This window comes from Marmota marmota, unplaced genomic scaffold (genome assembly GCF_001458135.2).
Source record: "Marmota marmota marmota unplaced genomic scaffold, marMar, whole genome shotgun sequence".
NCBI classification, from domain to species: Eukaryota; Metazoa; Chordata; class Mammalia; order Rodentia; family Sciuridae; genus Marmota; species Marmota marmota.
The window spans coordinates 23688645-23713463 of NW_026000241.1; the positions used below are offsets into that span (position 1 = coordinate 23688645).

The 24819-nt window shown below is 32.6% G+C and overlaps 1 protein-coding gene across 1 annotated transcript in view; it reads right to left on the minus strand.

The window, feature by feature from the left end:
• The window catches only part of Zcwpw2 (zinc finger CW-type and PWWP domain containing 2), a gene marked incomplete at its 5' end in the record, with an annotated part of 65369 nt that extends 40914 nt beyond the window's left edge, over positions 1-24455 (minus strand). Inside the window, 2 exons of the mRNA XM_015489551.2 lie at positions 4336-4450; positions 24276-24455. Coding sequence (XP_015345037.2) covers positions 4336-4450; positions 24276-24455 — 295 coding nt within the window. The remainder of the gene's footprint in view (positions 1-4335; positions 4451-24275) is intronic.
• Between the last annotated feature and the right edge of the window lie 364 nt (positions 24456-24819).

Genomic DNA, 24819 nt, shown 5'->3' on the forward strand with positions numbered 1-24819 from the left:
GAAAAATAATACAAGGGGGAGAAATGAATGACAGTAGAGGGGGTAGAGAGAGAAGAGGGGAGGGGAGGGGAGGGGAGGGGGGATAGTAGAGGATAGGAAAGGCAGCAGAATACAACAGACACTAGTATGGCAATATGTAAATCAATGGATGTGTAACTGATGTGATTCTGCAATCTGTATACGGGGTAAAAATGGGAGTTCATAACCCACTTGAATCAAAGTGTGAAATATGATATATCAAGAACTGTGTAATGTTTTGAACAACCAACAATAAAAATTTAAAAAAAGAAAGTAAAACAAACAAACAAACAAAAAAAAGTACATGTATGAAGACATGAATTGGTGTCAACATACTTTATATACAACCAGAGATATGAAAAATTGTATGGTATACATGTAATAAGAATTGTAATGCATTCTGCTGTCATTTATGTTTTTTAAATCAATAAAAAAAGATAATGAAGAGACCTTCTGTAGAATGGAAAAAATGTTTGCAAAATGCATACCTGATAAAGGGCTAGTATTCAAAATATGCTAAGAACTATTTATTTATTTATTTAGGTACCAGGTATTTGACTCAAGGGCATTTATTTATTTATTTTTATTTTGAAAGAGGGTCTTATTAAGTTGCTGAAGGATTCACTACATTGCTGAGGCTGACGTTAAGCTCGAGCTATTCCTGCCTTAGCTTCTCAAGCTGCTGAGATTATAGGTTTACATCAGCATCCTCAGCTAAAAGTACTCTTAAAACTCTTAAGACAATGAACAATTTATTTAAAATTGTGCCAAAGATCTGAATAGATTCCTCACCAAAGAAAATATAAAGATGGCAAATAAACATATGAAGGGATATTCAACACTATATGTAATTAGGGAATTGTAAATTAAACAGCAAGAAAATACTACATACCTATAAGAATGGCTAAAACCCCCAAAAAACTGACAACACCAAATTATGGTGAAAATGTGAAACAATAAGATCTCTCATTTATTGCTGATGGAAATGCAATGTGTTACAGCCACTTTAGAAAGCAGTATGATGATTTCTTATAAAACTAATTCTCATCATTTGATCAGGAATCATGCCTCTTGGCATTTTCCAAAAGGGACTGAAAACTTATGCTGACACAAAAACTTGTGCTTTAATGTTTACAGTATATTTATTCATATCTGACAAAACTTGGACGCAATTAAGATGTTCCTAAGAGGTTGAATGATAAACTATAGTACATATAAGCAATGGAATATTATTCAGTACTAAAATTAAGTGAGCTATAAAAACCACATAAAGACATGGAGGAAACATAAATGCATGTTACTATGTGAAAGAAGCCATATGAAAAGGCTACATACTTAAGTCTAACTATATGACATTTTGGAAAAGGCAAAACTATGGAGGTAGTAACAAAAGGATCAGTGATTGTTGAGAGTTATTAGGAGGGAGAGATGAATAGGTGGAGCACAGGAGATATTTAAGGCAGTGAAATTACTGTATGTGATACTACAATGGTGAATACATGTGATTATATATTTGTTAAAACCCACAGAATAATACTAGCAGTAACCCTTAAAGTAAACTATGTAGTTTGGAGGATAATGATATAACAACTAAACCATGAAATGCTGACAGTGGGTGAGGCTGTAAGAAGTGCACGGGAACTCTGGTACTTTCCACTCATTCCAAAACTGCTCTAAAAATAAAGCCTATTTTAAGAAATGAATAATCCTGAGGGGAAACTTTTAGAGATAGGCACATCCACTCTAAAACACAGAGCATGAGGCAGGGGGTAAAACTAAATGGTATAGCACTTGCCTGGCATGCATGAGGTTCCAGGTTTAATCCCTATATGTGCTCAACATATAAAATGTAGTCCATGTAAGAAAATATTAATCTTGGGACTGGGGTTGTAGCTCAATGGTAGATGCTTGCCTACCACATGTGATGCATTGGGTTCAATTCTCAGCACCACATAAAATAAATAAATAAAAGTACTGTGTCCATTTACAACTAAAAATATTTTTTAAAAGGAAATATCAATCTTACAAGCAATACAAAAATCCTGAAACTGAGTTAGAAAGAGATTACATTCATTATATCCTATAATTCATTATATCCTAAGCAATGGAATATTATTTAGTACTAAAATTAAGTGAGCTATAAAAACCATGGAAACATAAATGCATGTTACTATGTGAAAGAAGCCATATGAAAAGGCTACATACTTAAGTCTAACTATATGACATTTTGGAAAGGGCAAAACTATGGAGATAGTAACAAAAGGATCAGTGATTGTTGAGTGTTAGTGGGATTAAAATACTATTATAAAAATACTATTATATTTTTAAAATACTATTTTTTAAAAATACTATTATAATGAATGTTCCTATAAAAAGCTTTCAAGCCCCACTAAAAGAATCACCAAGTTGGAGCAATAGTTAATTCAAGAACAACAAAAGAAAAGAGCAACTAAATCATGTAGACAGAACTTTGAAATTTGTTATAGTCTGATTGAATCTTATTTACATATTATTTAATGATCCTGCATATTTCAACAATGAAAGACTTGTATCAGATATCAGAGTGTGCCAATTTCTGTAGAGTACAAAGAATACGAGCTAAATATTAGTGGAATTATTTCTGTGTTAGAATAAGCAATTGTTAGGTGAAGAAATCCTCAAATTTGCTGGAATGAAATAAATGAGTTGTCTCTAAGGTACTCATCTTTTGTGAAATATCTTATTAATGGCTAATTATCTCTCAAAAGTACTTTTGAACACATAAGAAGTCAAATACTGTACCAGAATCCACACTTTATGCTAAGCAGACCAAAGGATTAAATTGACTATTTTAGAGATACTGACTCTGAGTGAGCTTGCTATAGTAAAGATGGAACTCCTAGATATCTGTTCATGTTCGCCCACTCTAGCCACCTGGAGGACAAAAATGAAAGCATTTCAGCTTATGGCTCCCAAGAATCACACTAAATTTTACAAATTCTGCATGCAGAAATCATCAAACTTTCATCAAGAAAATGAGCTACTGCTAAAAAATCAAACAAAAAATATGCCTCCTCAGGATCTCGGAATAGAAAATGCCAAAGGACATAAGGCAGAAGTAGCCTGGGGCACACCTTGGCCAAGATATATTTCCAAAACTTATTGTGAGAGCAAGTGTATTGTGAGTGGGAGATAGATGTAATATAACTTTAAAGTAAATGACTATATTACTTAACGGTATTAATGGTTAAAAATATTTCAATGCCTATTGTAGTTAAACAAGATAACTGTATATAGTCTGTGCAAGACGCAAAATTGTATTTGTGACAATAGAGTAAGTTCAACCTTTATTGCTAATAAACACAGACATTATATTTTCAGCACAAGGAATAAAAATGCATTTGTGGCAATAAATGTCTCTTCTCCTGGTTTCAGAATAAACCTGTGTGGTGTGCTTATCATTCTTTTTCCATTCTTTTCAAACCTACTTATTTTCTTTAAAACCTAAATTTAAGTGGTTGGGTTACATTTAAACTTTTTCTCAAGTAAAATATTTTCATATAAATTAATTGAAAATATACATAAAACTTTTCCAAAGGAGAAAATAATCACTATTTCTTTGAAATTTAGTCATCACTGAAGGCCAGATCTTCCCACAGAGCAATCTTTTTTAGAAATTAAGGTACTAAAGAAAGAAGGGGCCTTGTGAAACATAAAAATTATGATCACTAAGTTAAAAAAAATTACAACATATTTAAGTTTATTGAAAATTATCATTTTTATGTGACAATCATAATCTTTTAGACTTAATATGTGTTATATCTATTATAATCTTTCTAATGAATTAGGTTAAGAAATAAACCATAACATTTATGATTCAAGAGAATTTTCTTTGAAATAGATTTTTACTTAATTATAATAGTTCATCTTTTATTCCTGGCTTGAATTTACTTAAAAATAAAACATTTTCAAAATACTATGTTCTGAAAAAATATACATATCCAATTAAAATTATCATATCAGAAGTATGTTTTAAAGCTATGGTTTCTAATTTTGAATTATTTATATTGGTTTTGAAATATACAAGAGGACCTGCACAGATAAAAAAGATAACCAGAAGCATTAATTACTATCCCAGTTTTTAACAGAATATATTTTTTGTCATCAAAAGTAGCTTCCAAGGACAAAATACATGCTATTAATTAATGCAAAATTATTTTCCAATGGACACAGACATAGTATTTCCCTATAAAGATACAGAGATTTTAAAATGTGTAAACATTTTAAATAAATAAATAAATCCTTCTTTGGGGTGGTAAAAACAAAAAACTCATGTACCCTGCTTTGACAGGCAGCACATTTCCAGTCTTTGCTCATGAGAATATCCATAGAATAGATATGCTTCTTGAAGTGCACTTTTATACCACTTCTTTTTATTTGTACATTTTCCTGGCTAAAAAATACAAAAAAGAATAAGATATATTTTTAAATATGTAATTTTATTTTAAAATCCAAACTTACCTATTGAGCTGGAAGTAAATCTATTTTGAGCATTGTATAATATATTACTCAGACTTTGGTCTGTGACTGTTGCTTTATGACTTAACAGTTTAGTGCAGTTGTAGGAATTTTGCAAGCTAATAGTCAAAAGAGTCAGATGCTTAGCTCACTGAGCTTATATTATGATTCATCTTATATTTAGAAGGTTTCTTAAACTTTTTGTGCCTGGTTATCTGGAAAATGTGAATATTAATAATATGTGCACCATAAACTTCCATGAGCCTTATGTAATAGGTAATAGTTTTTTTGAATATAAGAACGAAAAAAGAATTGCAATGAAGGTAGAGCACATTTTCTACATGCTTACTTAGTTTTTTAGAAAATGAAGAATCCATGGGTTAAAGCTGACTATAAATATTATCTAATCAAATAATTTTTCCAAACTTTAAAAAAAATGCCAGAAAGGTTTCCATGTTTTTTGTTACAATTTATAAAATGCATGCCACTTTTTTTTTGGAAAATTTTACCATCATAAAAACATAGATATTCATTCTATTCATTCATATTTGCCATCTATGTATAAAGATCATAACTTTATCTCAGACATAGAACATAATTCACCCTTTACATAGAAATATAAATTACTATAGTATCCATATTCAATTTACAGAATGAAACTATATATACAGCTCTTCTCAAATGCCACCAATATTCTTGGAATCCCCAAATTAATATCAACTATCTACTCCTATTGCAGTTATTATTTCATTTAATGGTGTTTTACATTATGACTTGTATTATAGCTATTTGTGCTCATGACTGTCACCATCATACAATGAACAACCTACAAAGATAAAGGAAATAAATAATATTTCATCTTTGTAACTTCTACAGTACTCATTTGCTTAACACCTCATTGCATACTATAAAAGCATTCAGAAAGTGATTGCTACTTTTGTTTTGGATGTTGATTAATTTTATATAAAGGCAGTAAAACAATATTATCAAATAAAAGTACACCTTTGTACACAGGATCTACAAATTTCATTCATTAAGGTATTTGTTAGTAAAAAGATATAGGCAGATTCAATTTATTGAAACTGGAAATTTTAAATTACTTTTAAGAATATCTAGCCAGGTACAGTGGCACACACCTGTAATCCTAGTAGCTCAGGAGGCTGAGGCAGGAGGATTGAGAGTTCAAAGCTAGCCTCAGCAACTTATTGAGGCACTAAGCAACTCAATGAGACTCTATCTCTAAAGGGCTGGGTGAGGATGTGGCTCAGTGGTCCCTAAGATCAATCTCTGGTAACCCCCCGCCAAAAAAAAAAAAAAGATTATCTAAGCTAGCTTTTGCATATTTGAGGTACTTCTACAATTCCAATGTTTTCATGATTTTAAGTAATAAAGTATAGTGAAAAATCACCTAAAGCTTATATGGCACTAAACAGTTGCTACTAGTTGGGTATGGTTCACATCTATAATCCTAGACTTAGGAGGCTTAGGTAAAAGGATTGCAAGTTTAAGGCCAGCCTAGGCAAAGTAGGGAGACCCTCAACAACTCAAGGAGACTCTGTCACTAAATAAATAAATAAGAAAGGAAGGAAGGAAGGAAGGAAGGAAGGAAGGAAGGAAGGAAGGAAGGCAGGCGGGCGGGCTTGGGATGTAAGCTCAGTTGGGTAAAGTGCTCCTTGGTGAGAAGGGGTGGGAGAGATGCTATACCTATGGGTATAGTATTAAAAAGTGTTCCCCCCCCAAAAAAAAAATCAATGTGATATAGCCCAAATAAATTTGAGTAAGTTAAGGGAACTGAAAGCTTTGTTTAAAACTTCCCTGGGAACCTTTAAGAACTTATTGGTTGATATGTGCCACCTAGTGGTAATACAAATGAACACTTTCAGGGAACTCAAAAAGCTCTATTTTATAAAGAATTTTGAATACCAGATTAGGCTCAACTGTGCATTTTATTTTTGAAGTAGGTTGTTTTTTTTTTTTTAATTCAAGAAGTCACTGGTTCAAATTCTAATAGTATGTAATGCGCCTGCCTTCCCATCCCGGATACTGTTTATCACAAAGGCAAACATAATTAATAGTTTCCTTTGTATTCTTCCAGAGATATTGTATGTATTTATAATCATTTAAATAATTTGTATGAACATATATTTTAGAAGGACACGAATATTTATATTTTTTAAAATTTTCTTACAAATTGCTTATTGATTCAATATATGTTGTATATTCAAGGTCTATCATTGAAGAAAATGCATAAAACTTACATTCTAGCGTGTGAGGACAAACAACCTACTACAAGCATAACAAATGAGTAAAAGCTATAAGAGGTGCTAAGTACTATATAATAAAGACAAGACAAAACAAGAGTGATCACAAATGCTGAGGGATAAGCAATAGAGTGGTCAGGATAAATCATTGAAAAGGTAATATTTTAGTGAAGACCTGAAGGAGACTGGGGAGTTAGCTATTTAGCTATTCAAGGAAAGAGCATTTCAGGCAAAAAAAAAAAATCCCCTATCATTAATGCACATAAATCCAGTTTGAGAGGATGAATTACATAGAGGGAGAGTAATAGGGAATGATGTCAGAAAATTAGTAAGGGCCAGGTCATGGAGGTCCTTGTAGGCTGCTAGAAGGTCTTTGACTATTACTTTGAGCAAAAGAGATGTTATTGTAGTGTTATAATCGGAATAATAACATTTGATTTTGTCTAATGTTTTAAAATAATTATTCTCGTTGCATTGATGAGGACAGAATGTACAGGTAAAAGTGGAGAAGCAGGACAGCTAGTTAGAAGTCACTGCAATAATCCAGGCAAGAAATGATGATGATGTGGATTAATGAAGTAGCAACTCCTGTGGTGAAAAGTGTTAGGATTCTGGATGTAATTTGACCAAAAGTAATTACTGGACCAACCAAAAATTAGTATGAAAGAAAGTGAGGAAGATTCTAGGGCTTTTAGGCTGAATGAGTAAAAGGTTGAAAACTGCTATGCATTCAGATGAGGTAGGCTCAAAAAAGGGAGGAAGATGAGGAGTTTCGGCATGACAAGTACAAGATGTCTCATATTCATGTCCATAAGAAGGATAACTCTGACATCCAAATGGAGATATCAAATATCAATTGGATAAGGAAATTCATGAGAGAGAATTAATATAAAATTTGGTAATCTCTTTCTCTACACACACATGGAGAAAGGGGGAGGGGGGAAAGAGAGAGAGGGAGAGAGAAATTGTCAGTACTTAAAGCCTGACAACCAAAGGAATGAGGAAACAGATGTACACATACATACCCACATACAAGATACATAGGTACACTATTTGACAAATGTCCTAGTTTTTTGTTTGTTTGTTTTGATAACAGAGATTAAACCCAGGGATGCTTAACAACTGAGCCATATCTCCAGCCCTTTTAATTTTTTTTTTTTTTTTTTTTTTTTGAGACAGGGTCTTGCTAAGTTACTTAGGGCCTCACCAAGTTGCTGAGACTGGCTTTGAACTCGCAATCCTCCTTGCCTCAGTCTCCAAAGTCACTGGGATTACAGATATGTCTCCACTGTGCCTGGGAACAATGCCCTAGTGATGAACATTTAGGTTGTTTCTAACATTAGGCAATTTGAAACAATGCTTCAATGAAAATTTTATCCATATGATATTTTGCCCATTTGAAAGTCTATTAAAGGATACATTTTTAGACATTAAATAGCCAGATTTAATGTATGCATATTTTAAATTTTAGAAGCTACTGTGAAATTACTCTTGAATGAGGAGGTTGCAATCTATGATGCCACATACAATATATTTCCTTACATCCTGGAGAATACTTCTGTTTTAAGTTTTTAGATATGTGGTACATTTTTTAAGGAAAAATAATAATTTCTTTCTATGATCATTTTCATTTCTTCAATTTGGACCATTTTTCATTATTTTTAAAAGCAACTTATATTTTCCTTTCTAAGGAATGACTGGTCAAGTACTCCGTTAAGATCTATAATGGTATTTCTTATTTGTAAAAGATTTTTACACATTAAAGGGATTGGCCCTTTGCTTTAAATGTTACAATTATTTTCCTGTTTATAGTTTATCTTTTAGTACTTCTGATTTTTCTTTTTGTACATTTAAACCTTTCATTTTTCTAGAACTAAATATGGATGTATGTATGATTTATAATTCCAAATTCATTTTTCTCAAGAAAGCTATTTGTACCCACACCATTTACAAACAAAACCATTTTACTTTTTTCTTATTTACTTTTTTATTTAAGTATTTAAAGATGGGGGTCTAGCTACATATCCCAGTCTGATGTCAAATTCCTGGGCTCAAGTAATCCTCCTACCTCAACCTCCTGAGTAGTTAGAACAACAGGCTCACAATACTGGGCCCAGCTTTTACTAAATATGACCTTGCCCATAACTGTTCTTCCAAATACTTTTATTTGTAGACTCCACTGTTCTATCAATCTGTCAAATCATTGTTAGTAAAAAAAAAAAAATGTTTTAACTATTGAAGCTTTAAATCCAAGTTCTTGTCCATGCTACCACTGAATTCCATCCCTGGCACTTTTTAAATTTTTTGTTGAGATAGGGTCTTCTAAGTTGCTGACACTGGCCTTGAACTTGTGAACTTCCTGCCTCAGCTTCCCACATAGCTGGGATTACAGATGTGGAACACCCTGCTAACTTCTTAGCAGCCTTTCTATTATTTATAACAGCTTTGTTTAAAACAGTTTTTCATTTGAGTTCCATGGGTTTCCCAGGTATATAATCATCTGCTAATAATGTAATTTTTTTCTTCCTTTCCTATCTATTCATGTTTGCTTCTTTCTTTGGATAATTATATTAGCAATTAGGACAATTTTAAATAGTCATATTAATTCAACTTATTTTTAAAAATCCTATATTTCCCCCTAAACAGCAAATTTTCCTCTATATAAAATATTCAGTCAAATGAGTTCATGAACTCGTTTAAGACATGTTGAACTGATTCACATTTATTTAATTGAGTCATTCCACAGAAGCTACCAAAAAAAGTTTGCAATCATCTTCATAAACATAGCTCTTTATGACCTTTGCTGGTAAATGGATGAAGTTGGAGAATATCTTGCTAAGTGAAATAAGCCAATCCCAAAAACAAAGCTGAATGTTTTCTCTAATATGCAGATGCTAATTCACAATAAGGCAGGGAGCCCTAAGGAAGAACAGAGTTACTTTAGATTGGTTAGAGAAGAGTGAAGGGAAAGGAGGGGAGAGGCTGTGGGGATAGGATAGTAGAACGAAACAGACATTATTACTTTATGTAAATATATATGACTGCATCACCAATGTGATTCTACAACATGTAAATCAGAAAAATGAGAAATTATATCCCATCTATGTATGATATATCAAAGTGCATGAATGCATTCTACTGTCATGTATAACTAAATAAAGCAAATAAAAAAATTTTAAAAAGCATAGCTCTTTAAAACATTACAATAATCTTTCAATTGAAATATGCCAAGGAATGACCTCTGGGATGACAAGAAATAAGCAGAGTCAGTATCTCACTAAACATAATAGATTCATTCCCTATACTAATTACTAGGATAAAGTTTTTCAAGAATGAATATCATGCATAAATGATTTACAGTCGTAACACTGAAAAACAGTACAATTTTAAAATACTATAATATTTCATGAAATAAATGTTCAACTTGAAAATTTATATTCTGAAAACAAAGTAAGCAAACAATGATATTTTATAAATAAATCCAAACTAAGGTAAAAACTACCTTTAAAAAATGCGAAAACATTTACATTTACCTTTCCAGCCAGAAGTTAATTAGATAATTAAGTTCAGATTTGAAAAAGAATTGTTTAAAGTCAAATACTATTCAAAATAGGAATGTAAAAAAATATATTTCTACTCAATTTTTCAAACAGAATCTAGATGTTTTTTAATCTTTTGCTAATATTTCCAACAGGCTGTATGACTTTTCTGCTAATATGCAAGTAATGAAACACCCTCTGATTATTTTTAGTCCCCCAAAGTTAAAAAACGAAAATGTCCACTGCATGTAAGAGACAAAATTCCAAATTTTCATTCAAGTTAAAGCTCCTGTGCTCCACAAACTAGAGGTACACTTTAGGCTGCAAAGTGGTTCTCCTTGTCCTTGTGCTTTTCCTTCTCCCATCACATTTTCTGTGTTCTCTGGGGTTGAAAGATATGTACAGAACAGAAAAGAAATTTTTAAAAAACATTTGTTTGTCTGCTGTTAGGGCAAGGTGGAGTTAGTTGGTGCTTTCAGGGCTATAAAGTATTTTTTATTGTGGGGTGCTTTGTGGATTTTCTGAGAATTCTGTCTCCCAACCAGATACATTTGACTGAAGCTCCCTTGAGAGGGCAATGCCTTTCTTTCAGGTGGTTGATTTCAATGCATATTGCATTACCAGTTTTCTGCATCTTTCTGCTTAGCCTGCATGGGGACAGGAAGCTCTCTTAAGTGGACACCCTTTTAAGATGACCTCTGACTATTCCCAGGTATGCATCATTGCCTCTGAAAACAGTGGGAATGTTGGCCATTCTCAGTGGCCTCCATGCTTCTTTAGCTGTAATGAACAGAAACTCTCACCTTGTAAATTTCTCAAGGGGTAAATGAATACAAGTATGCTGTATTGTTTAAGCTCCAGGATACATGATTCACTAAGCATTCAAAATTAAAAACAAGAACTAAAACAAAAACAAAAATACAACAACTCTTATATTACACATGAAATGAAGGAAAATTACCATCATTCCTTTCCCTAACGTGGGGAAGGAAGAGATGTAGAAAAATTCCACAGCACACTGACATTTTCTTTTAAGAAATTCCTGTACGTTCAACATCTGACTTTTATATCTTCACGTAAATTGCCAGGCACATTTTGGCACCTCCTCTGTAAGTCCTGCATACACAATTTTGTGCCTCACTTTGCAAATTATTTTTGTCATCAGCTTGGGGTTCTAAAAGACTTAGATTTTTTACTAAAACCAAGGTGTATATATTAATTTCAGAACTTTTAAGTGAGCTGATCTCCCACCCCAAAATAGGATACAAAAAGTTTGGAAATACACTATTAAGAAGGAAATTTTAAGGGCTGGGGTTGTGGCTCAGTGGTAGAGCGCTCGCCTGGCATGTGTGAGGCAATGGGTTCAATCCTCAGCACCACATAAAAAGGAACAAATAAAATAAAGTTGTTTTTTTTTTAAAGGAAATTTTGAAGGCAAAATTTAGGAAACTTTAGGAACTAAAAGCTTATAAAATTAAGGATTAAGACCAGTGACTTCATATGAGACCACAGGAAGGAGTGGGCACCCTTAGCTTCAAATTCCAGTAAATCCTGTGTACGTGAGAGGATATCACATGCTTTATTATATTTATATTACTTTGACAACTTGAGTTGTCTCTATCAGTTTTATTAAACTTGGGGGGGATTAATAAAATAAATATAATTAGTCTAAAAATTGGTGTAAGCTTATGAGAATAAATAAGATTATTCTTGACAGATGAATAAGCCTGGAAATGTTTGGAGTAAGGATGAGGTTTGAGACTAAACAGATGGCTAGACAGGGAAAGATAACACCCTATGTCTGAGAAAATTCCTAGCTGTGTCCAAAATTGAAAAGTTTTAAAACCACTGTCGTGTGTGATCTTGTGTCAATCAGGTGTTATTGTACAACTGAGGGCTTTAATATCATTTTTCCATTTCCCAGGGTTTGAAGTTGACTGTCCCTTTTCAGTAACTTTTAACTCACTGAATAAAGTTTGTGCTATCACCACGTACTAATATGAAGGTGTAAATTCAAGAAAAAGATTGCTTATTTGTCCACCCAGTAAGTCCAGTGGAGAGAATTCTTCAATATGCCAGAAATTCAGGTCTCTGTTGCTTTGCATTTCAAGATTTTTTTCTCCATATAATAATTAATAATTAATTAATAAAGACATAATAAACTGGGGTTGTAGCAAGAAAAATCTTATTCTTCAAACCTGAATGTTTAAACAATGTCATATTACCTTATTTTTGCTAAATCAAACTGAAGGTGACAAATTTCATTCAACCAGGATGAGAAATTTGGTCTTGGTCATTTTGTGGCCACCAAAGAAAGGTTCATAAAAATTGGAAAGATATACAGTGCTTGAAAAGTGAGATAAAATGATTACTCTTCAATACATAATGGTAACATGAATAGGGAGCCCAACAGCTTCTTTGCCACACCTTCACAAAGTAATTTTTTCAAATTCTAATACCTTAATAGCATGGGTACAACCTTCCAAAGTACATTACTGTAGTACTATTCTCCAGGCACTGCAACTTGCCTTTGGTACCGACAGAACATATTTTGTCCTCCTCCAAGTCTGAAAATATAATCTATGCTTGCTGTTCCTGCCTCTCCCTCTCAAAAACACAGGACTCTCTTCTCAGTTTACTCTGCCAACTTTCAAGGAACTCAGATCAGGAAAACAGACAAGCCCTACAAAAGGTCTGATTACTGTTTGGAATAAAAGAGAGGGGAAAATACAATCAAAAGAATTATTATTATCAAACACTGGTGTTTTGTTAGTTCCAAGGAAGACTGTCCTACCTGTGGACTTTAAAAATGAGTAGAGATTGGGAATAAGAGTCTTTACTTTCCATCCACTGGATCCCTATACCTTTAATCCTATCTATTGCTCTCCCCTAATTTTTCTGTAAAACATTCATAATCAACTAACAAACTATGTCTTTTTCTTATTTATGTGTTTACTACATGTCTTATTCCACTGTTTTAAGTCTCATGGAGGGTACTGAATTTTGTCTGTTTTGTTCACTTCTGAGCCTAGAAGAGTCTCAAATGAGAGGAGCTCAGTAAATACTGAGTACTATAAATATATATATATATATATATATATATATATATATACACACACACACACACACACACACACACACATATATATATGATGGACATATACTTTATTTTATTTATTTATGTGGTGCTGAGGATTGAACCCAGTGCCTCATGCATGAGAGGCAAGCACTCTATCACTGAGCTACAACCCCAGCCCAATAAACATATTTTGATCAAGGTGGCATGAGTAAAACTTAGTCAGGAAACTAAATACAGAAATAAAAGGCTGCTACATTTTATTCCCTTAAAAGGTCAGAAAAATTTTTTACACAGATGATGAACATCTAGTATAATGGTAATATTACTCGTAATATAGAACTTTTTTGTACAGAATTAAGATCTGCCAAGTATTTTATAGATCACTAATTTATCTTATGATCTATGATACTAGTAGCATTTTTTTCAAAAAGCAGTGTGTCTAATTTTAAGTGCTAATGTAATATAAAATATAGTTCCTAATTTTAAAACTATACTAACTTAAATGCTTCTTAATATGATCTATGTGGGGGATAGTGGAACTTCACTAGAATTCATAGATAAAATGATAACACCTTAAATCTCAAATTATCAATTCAAATTTTGATTATGTCAATATCAAAGTTAAGTGCAAACATAGGTACTTGCAATTTAGAAATTTACTTTTTAGGCATACTGTTGAACATGTATTAAAAATTCATAAAACTGAATTATAACTACTTAGAATCTGCTTTACTGAAATTCATAAATTCATTGAAATGACTTCAAATATTGACTATTACTTTGTTTTACATAATATGTCTTTAAAAAGGCATGTCTTTAAAATATAAGTCTTAGATTTCTTAATGTAAAAAAACACAAAATTATTATTTTGGAAGGCATCTCTAATAAATATTTGAGGACCAATATTATCACCTATTATAAAGTACTTTATCTGGAAATTAATGTTAATTGTTGCTATTCATACATTGAAAGTTGCCATGTAGCTCACCAACTATAACTATGTATTGTACTGATGCATCATTCTATTTTACTATTGTGCCAAAGCTATTGCTCTTTTCCTCTGTTGGGCAGATAGTTTTCACTTAAAGCAATTCAGCAGAAAGTTAATCACAAAGATATCTTGTCTTTCTTAAACTGGATTTCTGCAACAACAACCAGTAATCTGGACAGTAAGAACATTCTTGTTCCTTTGATACATTCTGGAAGATAGTCACTTCATGTCCATGTGCACCACAGAAATTATAGCTTTTAGTCTTCTTAGCTTCCTATTAATCACGGCCTTAATCAAACCATCATCTTTAAGATAGATTTATATAATCAACTCTGGATTATTTAGAAAGCTTTAAGTATTAAATACTTGAAGCAAATATTGCCTTTAAAATCTAATTTAATTGTTGCTTACTCTAGACATAAATAGGAATTTTGCTTACTCTAACCCAGCAGGATTTTAAGATCAAAACACCTCATGTTACCTACTATCCATACCACTGGAAAATGGGAACCAGTAAAATTGATTAAAAGAAGAAGTCTAGCTCCATTTAGTACGATCTTTTACATCAGATTGAGAAATAATACCAAGAATGCAATGAACACCAGAGGAGAAATTAGGCAGAAAAAAAAAAAGAATAAGGAAATTTGAAAGTCAAATCTTCACAATGTGATTCCATGACTTGGCTTGAAATACTGGAAATTACAGAAACTGGAGAGCTAGTTCCTAACTGGATATTGCCTAAAATATTGGGGATTTGTGAGTAGGAAACATAGTAGTTTAAGATAAAATGATCCTATGGACAAATCAGGAAAGAAGTCACAGGATTCTAGAGAAGCTTTTAAAAGCACCTATAAGGATTTTGAATATTTTTAGCTTTTTCTATAAAGATAGACTAGACAATGCTATATGCTATGATTTTTTTAATAAATCCCATCTGATATCTTAGACTGTTCCATTACTGGAGTGACATCATCTAGAAATTATTTTTTATACCTTTATGTTATTTATTTATTTTTATGTGGTGCTGAGGTTCAAACCCAGAGCCTTAAACATGCTAGGCAAACAGTATATCACTGAGCTACAAACCTAGACCCTAGAAAATAATCTTTATACCCATTAATACACCAGCCATTTAGTATAATGCATCTGAAATCATATTTTGAGAGGAGAGAAAAATTGAGCTCCAGCTGTGCATTGGGAGAAAGTCAGGCAACACCAAAGAGAGAAACATGTTTCAAAGGATAGGGGACTCTAATGTTACAATTCTGTCCAAGACTTACCTGGTTTCTTTAGTACCATATACTCAAAAACATATTCACATGTTCTACAAAATAAATACAATAAACTTAATACACATTTATAAATATGTTCTTTAGCTGGTTCCAGTAAATATAGAGAAAACAGTATTTAAGGAGATATTACCTGCTATACAATGGTTCTTGAGATTCACCAAGAAAATTATAGCCAATCTCGTTGGAAATTTAAGACTCCCCAAATACTCGCCAGTACAAAGGTTCAGAAATATATGCCTTTGGGGGGTTTTTCAGCAGAGTGTGAGGAATAGCAAATTTGGCAACCAATAGCAGAGTAAGGCAAAAAACAACAAACCCTACCATCAGCATCCCAACATGTGTATTAATACTAGCCATTTACTCCCAGTGTTACAAAGGATGAATCCTAAATTTTAATGACAGCATGGAGAACCCCCAAATCCATGGCAAGAAATCAATGTGCTCAATGTGAAGAAGAGAACTCTGACATCTTTGTCCAACTTTTAAAAACCTTGATTAAAGGTTTTTAAAAATTTTTAAATTTTTTAAAAAATCAAGTTGGTTGAACTAAAAATAGTAAATCAATGAGAAGGTCTTTGTGTAGTTTATAGATAATCTTATTACAAATTTGATATGTTTATCAAGAATACAAGCAGATGGTCTAGTATAAATTTCAATTAGACATATAATATGAAAACGTGGAGTTTGTAGTCATGATATTTAGTTTTGAGTCCCAGTTCTACAGCTGTGCGACCTCAGTCTGGTTACTAAACATGAGCCTCCCACTTTTCTAACAATGAATGAAGATCACATAAGATTATAATTTGGTCTCTATAGTTCAAGAAAATGAGGCAGGAGCTCTATTAACAATAGGAAGGAGTTGACTAAGTACATATTTCATTTCTATAGGAGTTCTGTTATTTAAAAAAACTACTGCTGGTTCAGTGGTAATCCCAGCCAACTGGGTGGCTGAGCCAGGAGGATTATAAATTCAGAGCCAGCCTCAGCAACTTAGCAAGGTCCTAAGCAACTTAATGAGACCCTATCTCAAAATAAAAAATAAAAAAGGGCTGGGGATGTAGCTTAATGGTTAAGCACCCTAGGTTCAATTCCTGGTACCAAATTTTTTAAAAAAGAGACTTTTTATTTTTTAACTTACTAATTTATGCAGTGCTTATACAGTACTGACAAACACAAACCTAAACACTTATAATTCATTTTTTAAATGAATAAGTCATTTTAACTTCCTAACAAGCTTATGAGGTAGGTACTGTTACATTTACTTTATAGATAAGACTGACGTTAGAAATTTCCCAACTCTGCATAGCTGGTAAGAGAGAACTGGAAATTTATATACAGACAACCTAGTTCCGGAGTTTGTATGCCACTAAAAAATTATACCATTTCACTACAAGATAATTTTGTTGCACAAATCTCAAAGATGGTATTATGAAGAGCTCCTAACCCATATCATAAAAAAATAAATGGAGTTGAAAATGATAGGAAACTATCATATGGCATTTTCTATATCAGGCCACTTTTATATTGCTTAGAATTTTTTTAGGATTATTAATCAATAGTTAAAAATTTAAATCACCACTGAACTATACATTTAAATATGGCTACATTATTTTATTTTGTTTATATTTTCACATAATTAAAAAAAATCTACTATTATATACATTTTAAAGTACTTTATGTATTCGGTTTTGAGATGTAGAATTTTTATTTTGTGAATTGAATACATCATTAAGTCTGTAGCAAGAAAACAGTGTAAACACTGCCATGCAAAATGATAGTGAAGTATTAGTAATATATTGATGAATAATGCACAGGGAGCAAATACGCATTGAGTCGATACATAATTTTTAAGGCCAGTGCTTATCTAAAGTGCCGCTATCTCCCACTTCGGTAGCTGGGCTGACTGTTAAGCAACATGGGAGAAATGTACAGGTTTAAATCTGTCATGAAAATAAGCATGTGCTTAATTTCCCTGAGTCTTAAAAACATCAGGATTGTTCTAAATTACTTTAAAAAATATTTTTAGTTGTAGATGGACACTTATCTTTATTATATTTTTTTACATGGTGCTGAGAATCCAGCCCAGTGCCCCCCGCCACACACATACCAGGCAAGCACTCTACCATGGAGCCACAACCCCAGCCCCTGTTCTAAAGTATTTTAAGCAACAGTATTAATGGATATCAAAATATGCACCTAAAAAAAATTACACACTTGGCTGCTATTTTCTAATCCATGTTTGTTTGCTGTGATAGTTTAGATGTGGTGGCCCCCAGAAGCTCATGTGTGACAATGCAGATGGTTTGAAGGAGAAATGATTGAGTTATAGCTATAACACAATCAGTGTATTAATCCCTGATGGGATTAACTAGGTGGGGGCTGAAATCGGGTGGGGTGTGGCTGATTTCGTGGTCCATTGAGGGCATAGTTATAGGGTATATATTTTATATCCGGTGACTGTAGTGTCTCTCTGCCTTTCTGATCACCATGTGAGCTGCCACCTCTTCCACCATGATGTTCTGCCTCACCTGGAGCTCCTGGGGAATGGAACCTGCTGTCTATGGATTGAGACCTCTGAAACCAAGGGCCTCCAAATAAACTTTTCCTCTTCAATAATTGTTCTAGTTGTCCTTCAGTCACAGCAGTGAGAAAGATGACTAAAACTCTTGCTTTTATCAACTATGTATTTATGGGAAAACATTGGTTGTATTTACTACAGGCAGATGCTCAGATTCTAATGTTTAATGATAGAATCACAAGAATAGGTAAGAATTTAGGTGAAGAGAATGGTTAAATATGTCACACAGAATCAGTATGGTAACTAAATACTACTTATGAAATTTGTTTTCAAAATTAGTTTAATCAGCATTGTTCAGGGTTTAAAATAATGGGTTTTACTTAATTCATGAAATGACTTTATAAACCAATAAAATCTTTTGCTATAAGATACCTAAATAGAAAAAAAAGTGGAAAGAGAATTAAAGAAAAGATAAGGAAAAAGATGTCAATATATTCCACTGCAGACTTTCCAACATAAAAGTTTTGGACTTCACCATTCCCTATTGAAAGAATGTATCAAAAAGTTAATTTACAACTATTTAGTAATCTAAAAACCCCAACACAGAATACTCATTGTAAGACAGTCTTAACTTTATTCATAAGGAGTATGACTGAGAGGAATTTAGTTAGCCTTGTAGACTAGCTTAAAAACAATATTTTTAACAGAAAATACATATCTCTAGAAAACCTAGAAAGTTATATATTGGAATGTCTTAGAAAAGAATATTACTATCCCACTGAAGAGTCAGTATGACAAACTTAGTTAATACTTAGCACATTTTTCTTTTGATGAGAAAGGTAGCTACCTATTCTGTCTTTTATAAACTGAGTGAATTTGGTCATATTATTTGGACTTGGACTTTAAACTTTCATACAAGTTCACAGCTGTCTGAACTCATAAGTGATGAAGAAGAGAGATGACAGAGGTGAATTTAAGAATTTATGTAGCAGCAAAGTCAGCATATATAAATGTAAGTCAGAAAAGCAGAATAGAGATAGAGGAAAAGAAACTGGTTTCATTCAATTGCAAAAAATGTGAGAGACAGAATTTCCTGTTCTCCTTCCAAATTCCATCAAACAAGTCCAAAGTACTCTTGAGGCATTGCTGATACTGGGGCCTATTCATTCACAAAGCAATCAGATTAAGAAAACTCTAATTTATCTCCTATTTTCAATAGTTCTTAGCACTTCTGTTTACACTAAACTAGAAAGGCATTGTAGTAATAGCCTCATTTCAGTCATGTACTGAAAATCAAAGAATACGATGACCAACTAACTCTATTTTCCTCAATTTCTAATACAGGATCTACCCCACCTGATTATCTTCTTGATTGCCCTTGGTATCCCTTTAAATATATTATAGACATAGAGGTTCTATAAAAACAAAATACATGATTTACCTTTCATTTAACCTTTTACTTTCAATGAATAATTAATATTTATTGGGGGTTTACTACAGGACCAAATGTTACACTAAATGCTTTACAAGTATTATCTCAGTTAACTCTCACAATAATTTTATGAGGCAGATACTGTCATAGCGTCTATTTTATAGTTGAAACACCTGGGATTTGTAAATGTTAAGTGACTTATCTGAGGTCATTCATTAATAAGCAAAAAGAGCCAGCATTTAAACTCAAAGAGCTTGCCTGACTCTAGAGTCTGCCTCTTTAGCCACTTTGTTAAACCACTTCATAACTTTACTCCTTTCCAGGGGTTTCTGGCAGATTATTCACAAATAAGATACAATTAAAGGAACATGTTCTAATTCTATTAACCACTTTCCAGTCCAAAATCTAAACAATGCTTAGAAAACAAACAAAAAGTTGTAATCCGATAATTCTTTTTTTTTTACAGTGATGGAGAATATTTCATCATTGTGCTTAATTTTTATTTGTAATACAATAATTCTAAAATTATGGCAAATTGAATACAAATATGGAATTAGTGTGATAACATTTTACTGAGAATTTGGCAACTATGTTAGACTATTTGCTAGTAGGAATGATACAACAGTTTCTTGGTTTTTGGTTTTTGTTTTCAAATATATTTTCCAATCAGTTGGCTCAACAGATATGTATCCAGTTTCACTCCATTACTCTGAGAGCAACACTGCCTAATGATCTAGTTATAAAATCATTTGCTAATCTTCATCATAGACTGCATGCTTATAATTTGGATCCTCATAAATCACCGAAAAAAACACTTGCACAAATATATGTTAATCCAGATGCACTGGTCAAATGATTATTGCATATGCAATATCAAAATATCAAGAATTCTGCTTGTTCTTCGTGGTTTCTAGCCACCCAAAGGGAAAACAAAAAAAAATATGTAAAGAGCACATCTATCAAAGATTGCCATCATTCAACATGTGCATTAGAATTAAAGGATGAAAATTTTCATTATTGAGAAAATACTCAACAATAAATTAAAGCACTTGGTATGCATATGTAAATTGGCAGACTGTACAAAAAGCATTTGACTTGAGATTTAGATAGCTTGAGTCTAATCATTGCCTTATTATTTATCAATTGATTCAGCATGTAGATGTGTAGTCTGAATCTCACTTTCTTTCATGTGTCAAACAATGATAATACCTATATTCATGGGGTTGCTCTAATATAATGGGTAAATACTCAAATGACATCTGGTACCCAAATAAATGGCTGCATATCTATACAGGAATGTCCTACATACAATGGTAAACACCCTGCTGAAATAAGTCAAAAGCATCTATTAACACTATGGACAAAAGAAAAAAAAGCTAAATATGACAATAGGTAAATCCTACTACCAGGAGTCTTAATAAATCTGTTTTGTGTTTGCTATATCAAAATATGTGACACTGTGAAATTTATAAAGAAAACAGTTGTGTGTTTTTTTGTTTTTTTTTTTTTGGCTCATGCTTCTTTCTGGTGACTAGAGGATTCAAAAAGTATGGAACCAGCATACTCAGAAGGGTACCCTTGCTATACCACAATATGATGTATTAGTCAGTTTTTCATCACTATAAACAAAATATTATTGTAGCTAACTTTGTAAAGAGAAAAAATTATCTAGCTTACAGTATTTAGAGGTTCATAGTACAAGATCTGGAGGCTCTAGGTGTTTTACCTCTGGTGAGGAGAGCAGATGGCAGCATCTCATGAAAGCACCTGTGTAGAAGAGCTCACATTGCCAGAAAGTCAGATGGAGACTGGTGTTCCCCAATCAACTCGCAGGGCATGCCCTCAATAACCTAAGGATGTCCCCACAAGGTTCTACCTCCCAAATGTTCCACCACCTTCCATTAATGCCACCCTAAATACCAAGCCTTCAATAACAATGAATACTTAGGGGACATTCAAACCATATCCATACCAAAGCAATGACAGAGAAGTGAAAAGAGAACTGGCTGAGTTCATAAGGGGCCAGGCTCAGTCTTTTATAACTATATACTCCCTCAAGAAGTAATTCAGCTCTGTTGAGAACTAGTCATGTTTTCTAAAGGTGGTGCCCTTAAGATCTAATTATCTCCCTTACAGTCTCCACCACCTCAATACAATTACATTAGGGAATTAAACCTCAACATGGGTTTTGGTGGAGGCAAACCACATTCAAACCATAGCAGAGGGTAAATCACCTACTTTTCCTTGGCAATATATGAAACTAGAAAGGCAGCAGTCAAGCAATCGTTGCAGTATACTGCTAGTAGTATTGTTATTTATGCCTAAGGAAAATTATAGTGATTTTATACAATAGCTGATCAACTTAAACATGTTATAAATATTAAGTTCAAATCCTGAATCGATTTTATTAATGCTATATACAAATTATGCATAATGTTGAATGACAAGAACAACCTAAAGCTGTGTTCAATTAAAGTGATTAGTATTCAGTTAGACAGTTAACCTATGAAAGCATAATTTCCAGGCAAATGAAAGTGCAATACTAACAAATTAGTACACAGAAGAAAGGCAGTAGAAAATAGTAAGCAATAACCAAAGCTAGACTAATATATTAATGGTAGGGATAAAACCAACAAAACTGATGTCTCAAGGCTGAGAAAAACTAAATCAGTATTTCTTCCTCAATTACCCATTGGAGTCACTTGTGGAACTTAAAAATGCTGATGAATTCTTCTTATCTTTTCCTCTTCTGCTATGTGGGGACATAGTGGAAAGAAGACCATCTGTGAACCAGGAAACAGGTCTGCACCAGACACTGAATCTGTCCTTGACTTGACTGAAATTCCCAGACTCCAGATGATGAAAAATAAATGTTTATTACTTACAAGCTTTAAAAAAAAAGCTGATGAATTCTACCTAACTGTAATTTTGTACCTGTTGACCAACCTCTCTCTATTCTTCTCTGCCCTTCTTATTCTTCCAAGCCTTTGGAATCAATTCTCTATGTTCTACATGTATGAGATCAACTTTTTTATCTTCTATATATGAGTGAGAACATATGGTCTTTGTCTTTCTGTGTTTGGTTTATTTCACTTAATATATGTTGCTGCAAATGACAGGATTAGCCAGGCATAGTAGCATATACCTGTAATCCCAGCAGTTTGGGAGGCTGAGGTAGGTGGACTGCAAGTTCAAAGCCAGCCTCAGCAAAAGCAAGGCACTAAGCAATTCAGTGAGCCTCTGTCTCCTAAATAAAATACAAAATTGGTCTGGGGATGTGGCTCAGTGGTCCAGTACTCCTGAGTTCAATCCTGGGTACCCCCAAGAAAAATACAGATTTCACTCTTTTTGAAACCTGAATAATATTCAATTGTACACACACACACACACACACACACACACACACTACATTTTCTTCATTCGTCTGTTGATGGGCAATTAGGTTGAGACCTTACCTTGGCTTTTGTTAAGAGTGCTGCAATAAACTTGGGTGTGTAGGTATCTCTTCAACATATTAGAATCAGACTATGTGAATTACTCCTGACAAATTCCAAATTCTGAGAATACTTGTTCAGATAATTTAAAAATACACTTTGATTTTTATACTTATATTTAAATATAATTTCTTAGAAATGTCCTGTTCTTTATTTACCACATTATTACAAATCTAAGATTCTGAAGTCAGTTTTATGAGCAGCTAGGTTTCTCATCCACTAGAAAGGTAGAGAGAGCACAGAATATATACTCTTTCCTGTCTCCCATGGTTGCCAGTGAATGTGTCTAGAACATACCCAAAACATGAGAGCAAAGAAGGGACTTCACATTAAGATGACTGGTTCACAACTAATTTCTTTCTAGTTGTTTCAAACTGAATTATATAAAAGTGTTATTTATGCAAAAGATAAAGTAAGTCCCATTTTACAGTATCTCAAATTTTCACAGATTTTATTGAAGATAAAACTGCATGCTTATATGTATATTTCTCACTATCCAAATTGAGTCAAATGTATTCACATTTATGACATCTACCTTCTATCAGATTTTTAATGAAGAATGATTTGCAGACGGAAAGTTTCAATATTAGAAAATAGATGAAGATAATTGAATTTATATATGTATATATGACAACAATCCTCAGAAATAAATCTATTTCACCTATTTTCATCAATTTGAGAATCTAATCTATTAATTGTAGCAAAGAATTTTACATTTAAAAAGAGTCAAAAGGATGCTAAAGGAGTTAGCATGACGAAATATTCTTTTTGAAATTTGAAAAGCTGATTTTACTCCATAATTAATTTTCCCTGTGACTATGGCTACAACTGAGTCTTCCCATGAGAATTTTAAAACTGCCAAATGACAGTCTTAAACTGTTTCAAAAGGCAATTATATAAAGTCTTCAGTTGATTTTTATTATATTGCCATTGGAAAAATAAAACTGAGAATTCCACTGCTATTTTATATCCATAATTTCTTTGGAAAAAAAGCTTTAAAATACAAATGTTTGAATTTAAGCAAGTAGTATACATTATTTTGTTTATATAAACAATTATTTATATAAATAAATAACTATGTAATTGTATATCTTTTAGGATATGAAATGAAAACAAATGCAAAAAGAATACTCATTTTATGTTACTGCACCTACCTTTAATGTGATACTATAATGTCCAACAAATGTTGCATTTATCCATGATCTTGAATGTGGATCACCCAAGAATTCTATATGATATTGTTCAACATTTCCATCCAGGTCGTAAGTCACATATTTACCTTTAAACGGATCAGGGCAAAGTATTCCTGGCCAACTTTCAAAAGAAAATATTTTAAATTATTTTGATGCTTTAAAAAAAAGACATCAACACATCTCTCAAAATCATTTATTAGACTTCTTCCTTTGAATTTTAATGACTTTTGAACAAAACACAAATATATTTCTACTTACATCTTTTACAGATAGGGTATTCATTTGAGACAAGTAGTAAGTTGTATCTACTCTGTAGCTACAGAAATCTTTGAAATAGTCACTAATTTAAGATATAGATAAGATATCAAAGGAAAGAATTATAAAACAAAAGAATGATCTCCAGGGTCAATAAGTGACATTTAGGCTCTACTGACTGGAAAGATAGGAAAAAAAAATTCATCAAATTCATGGCAATACTGAATTAATTCTAACAGATCAGAATGGT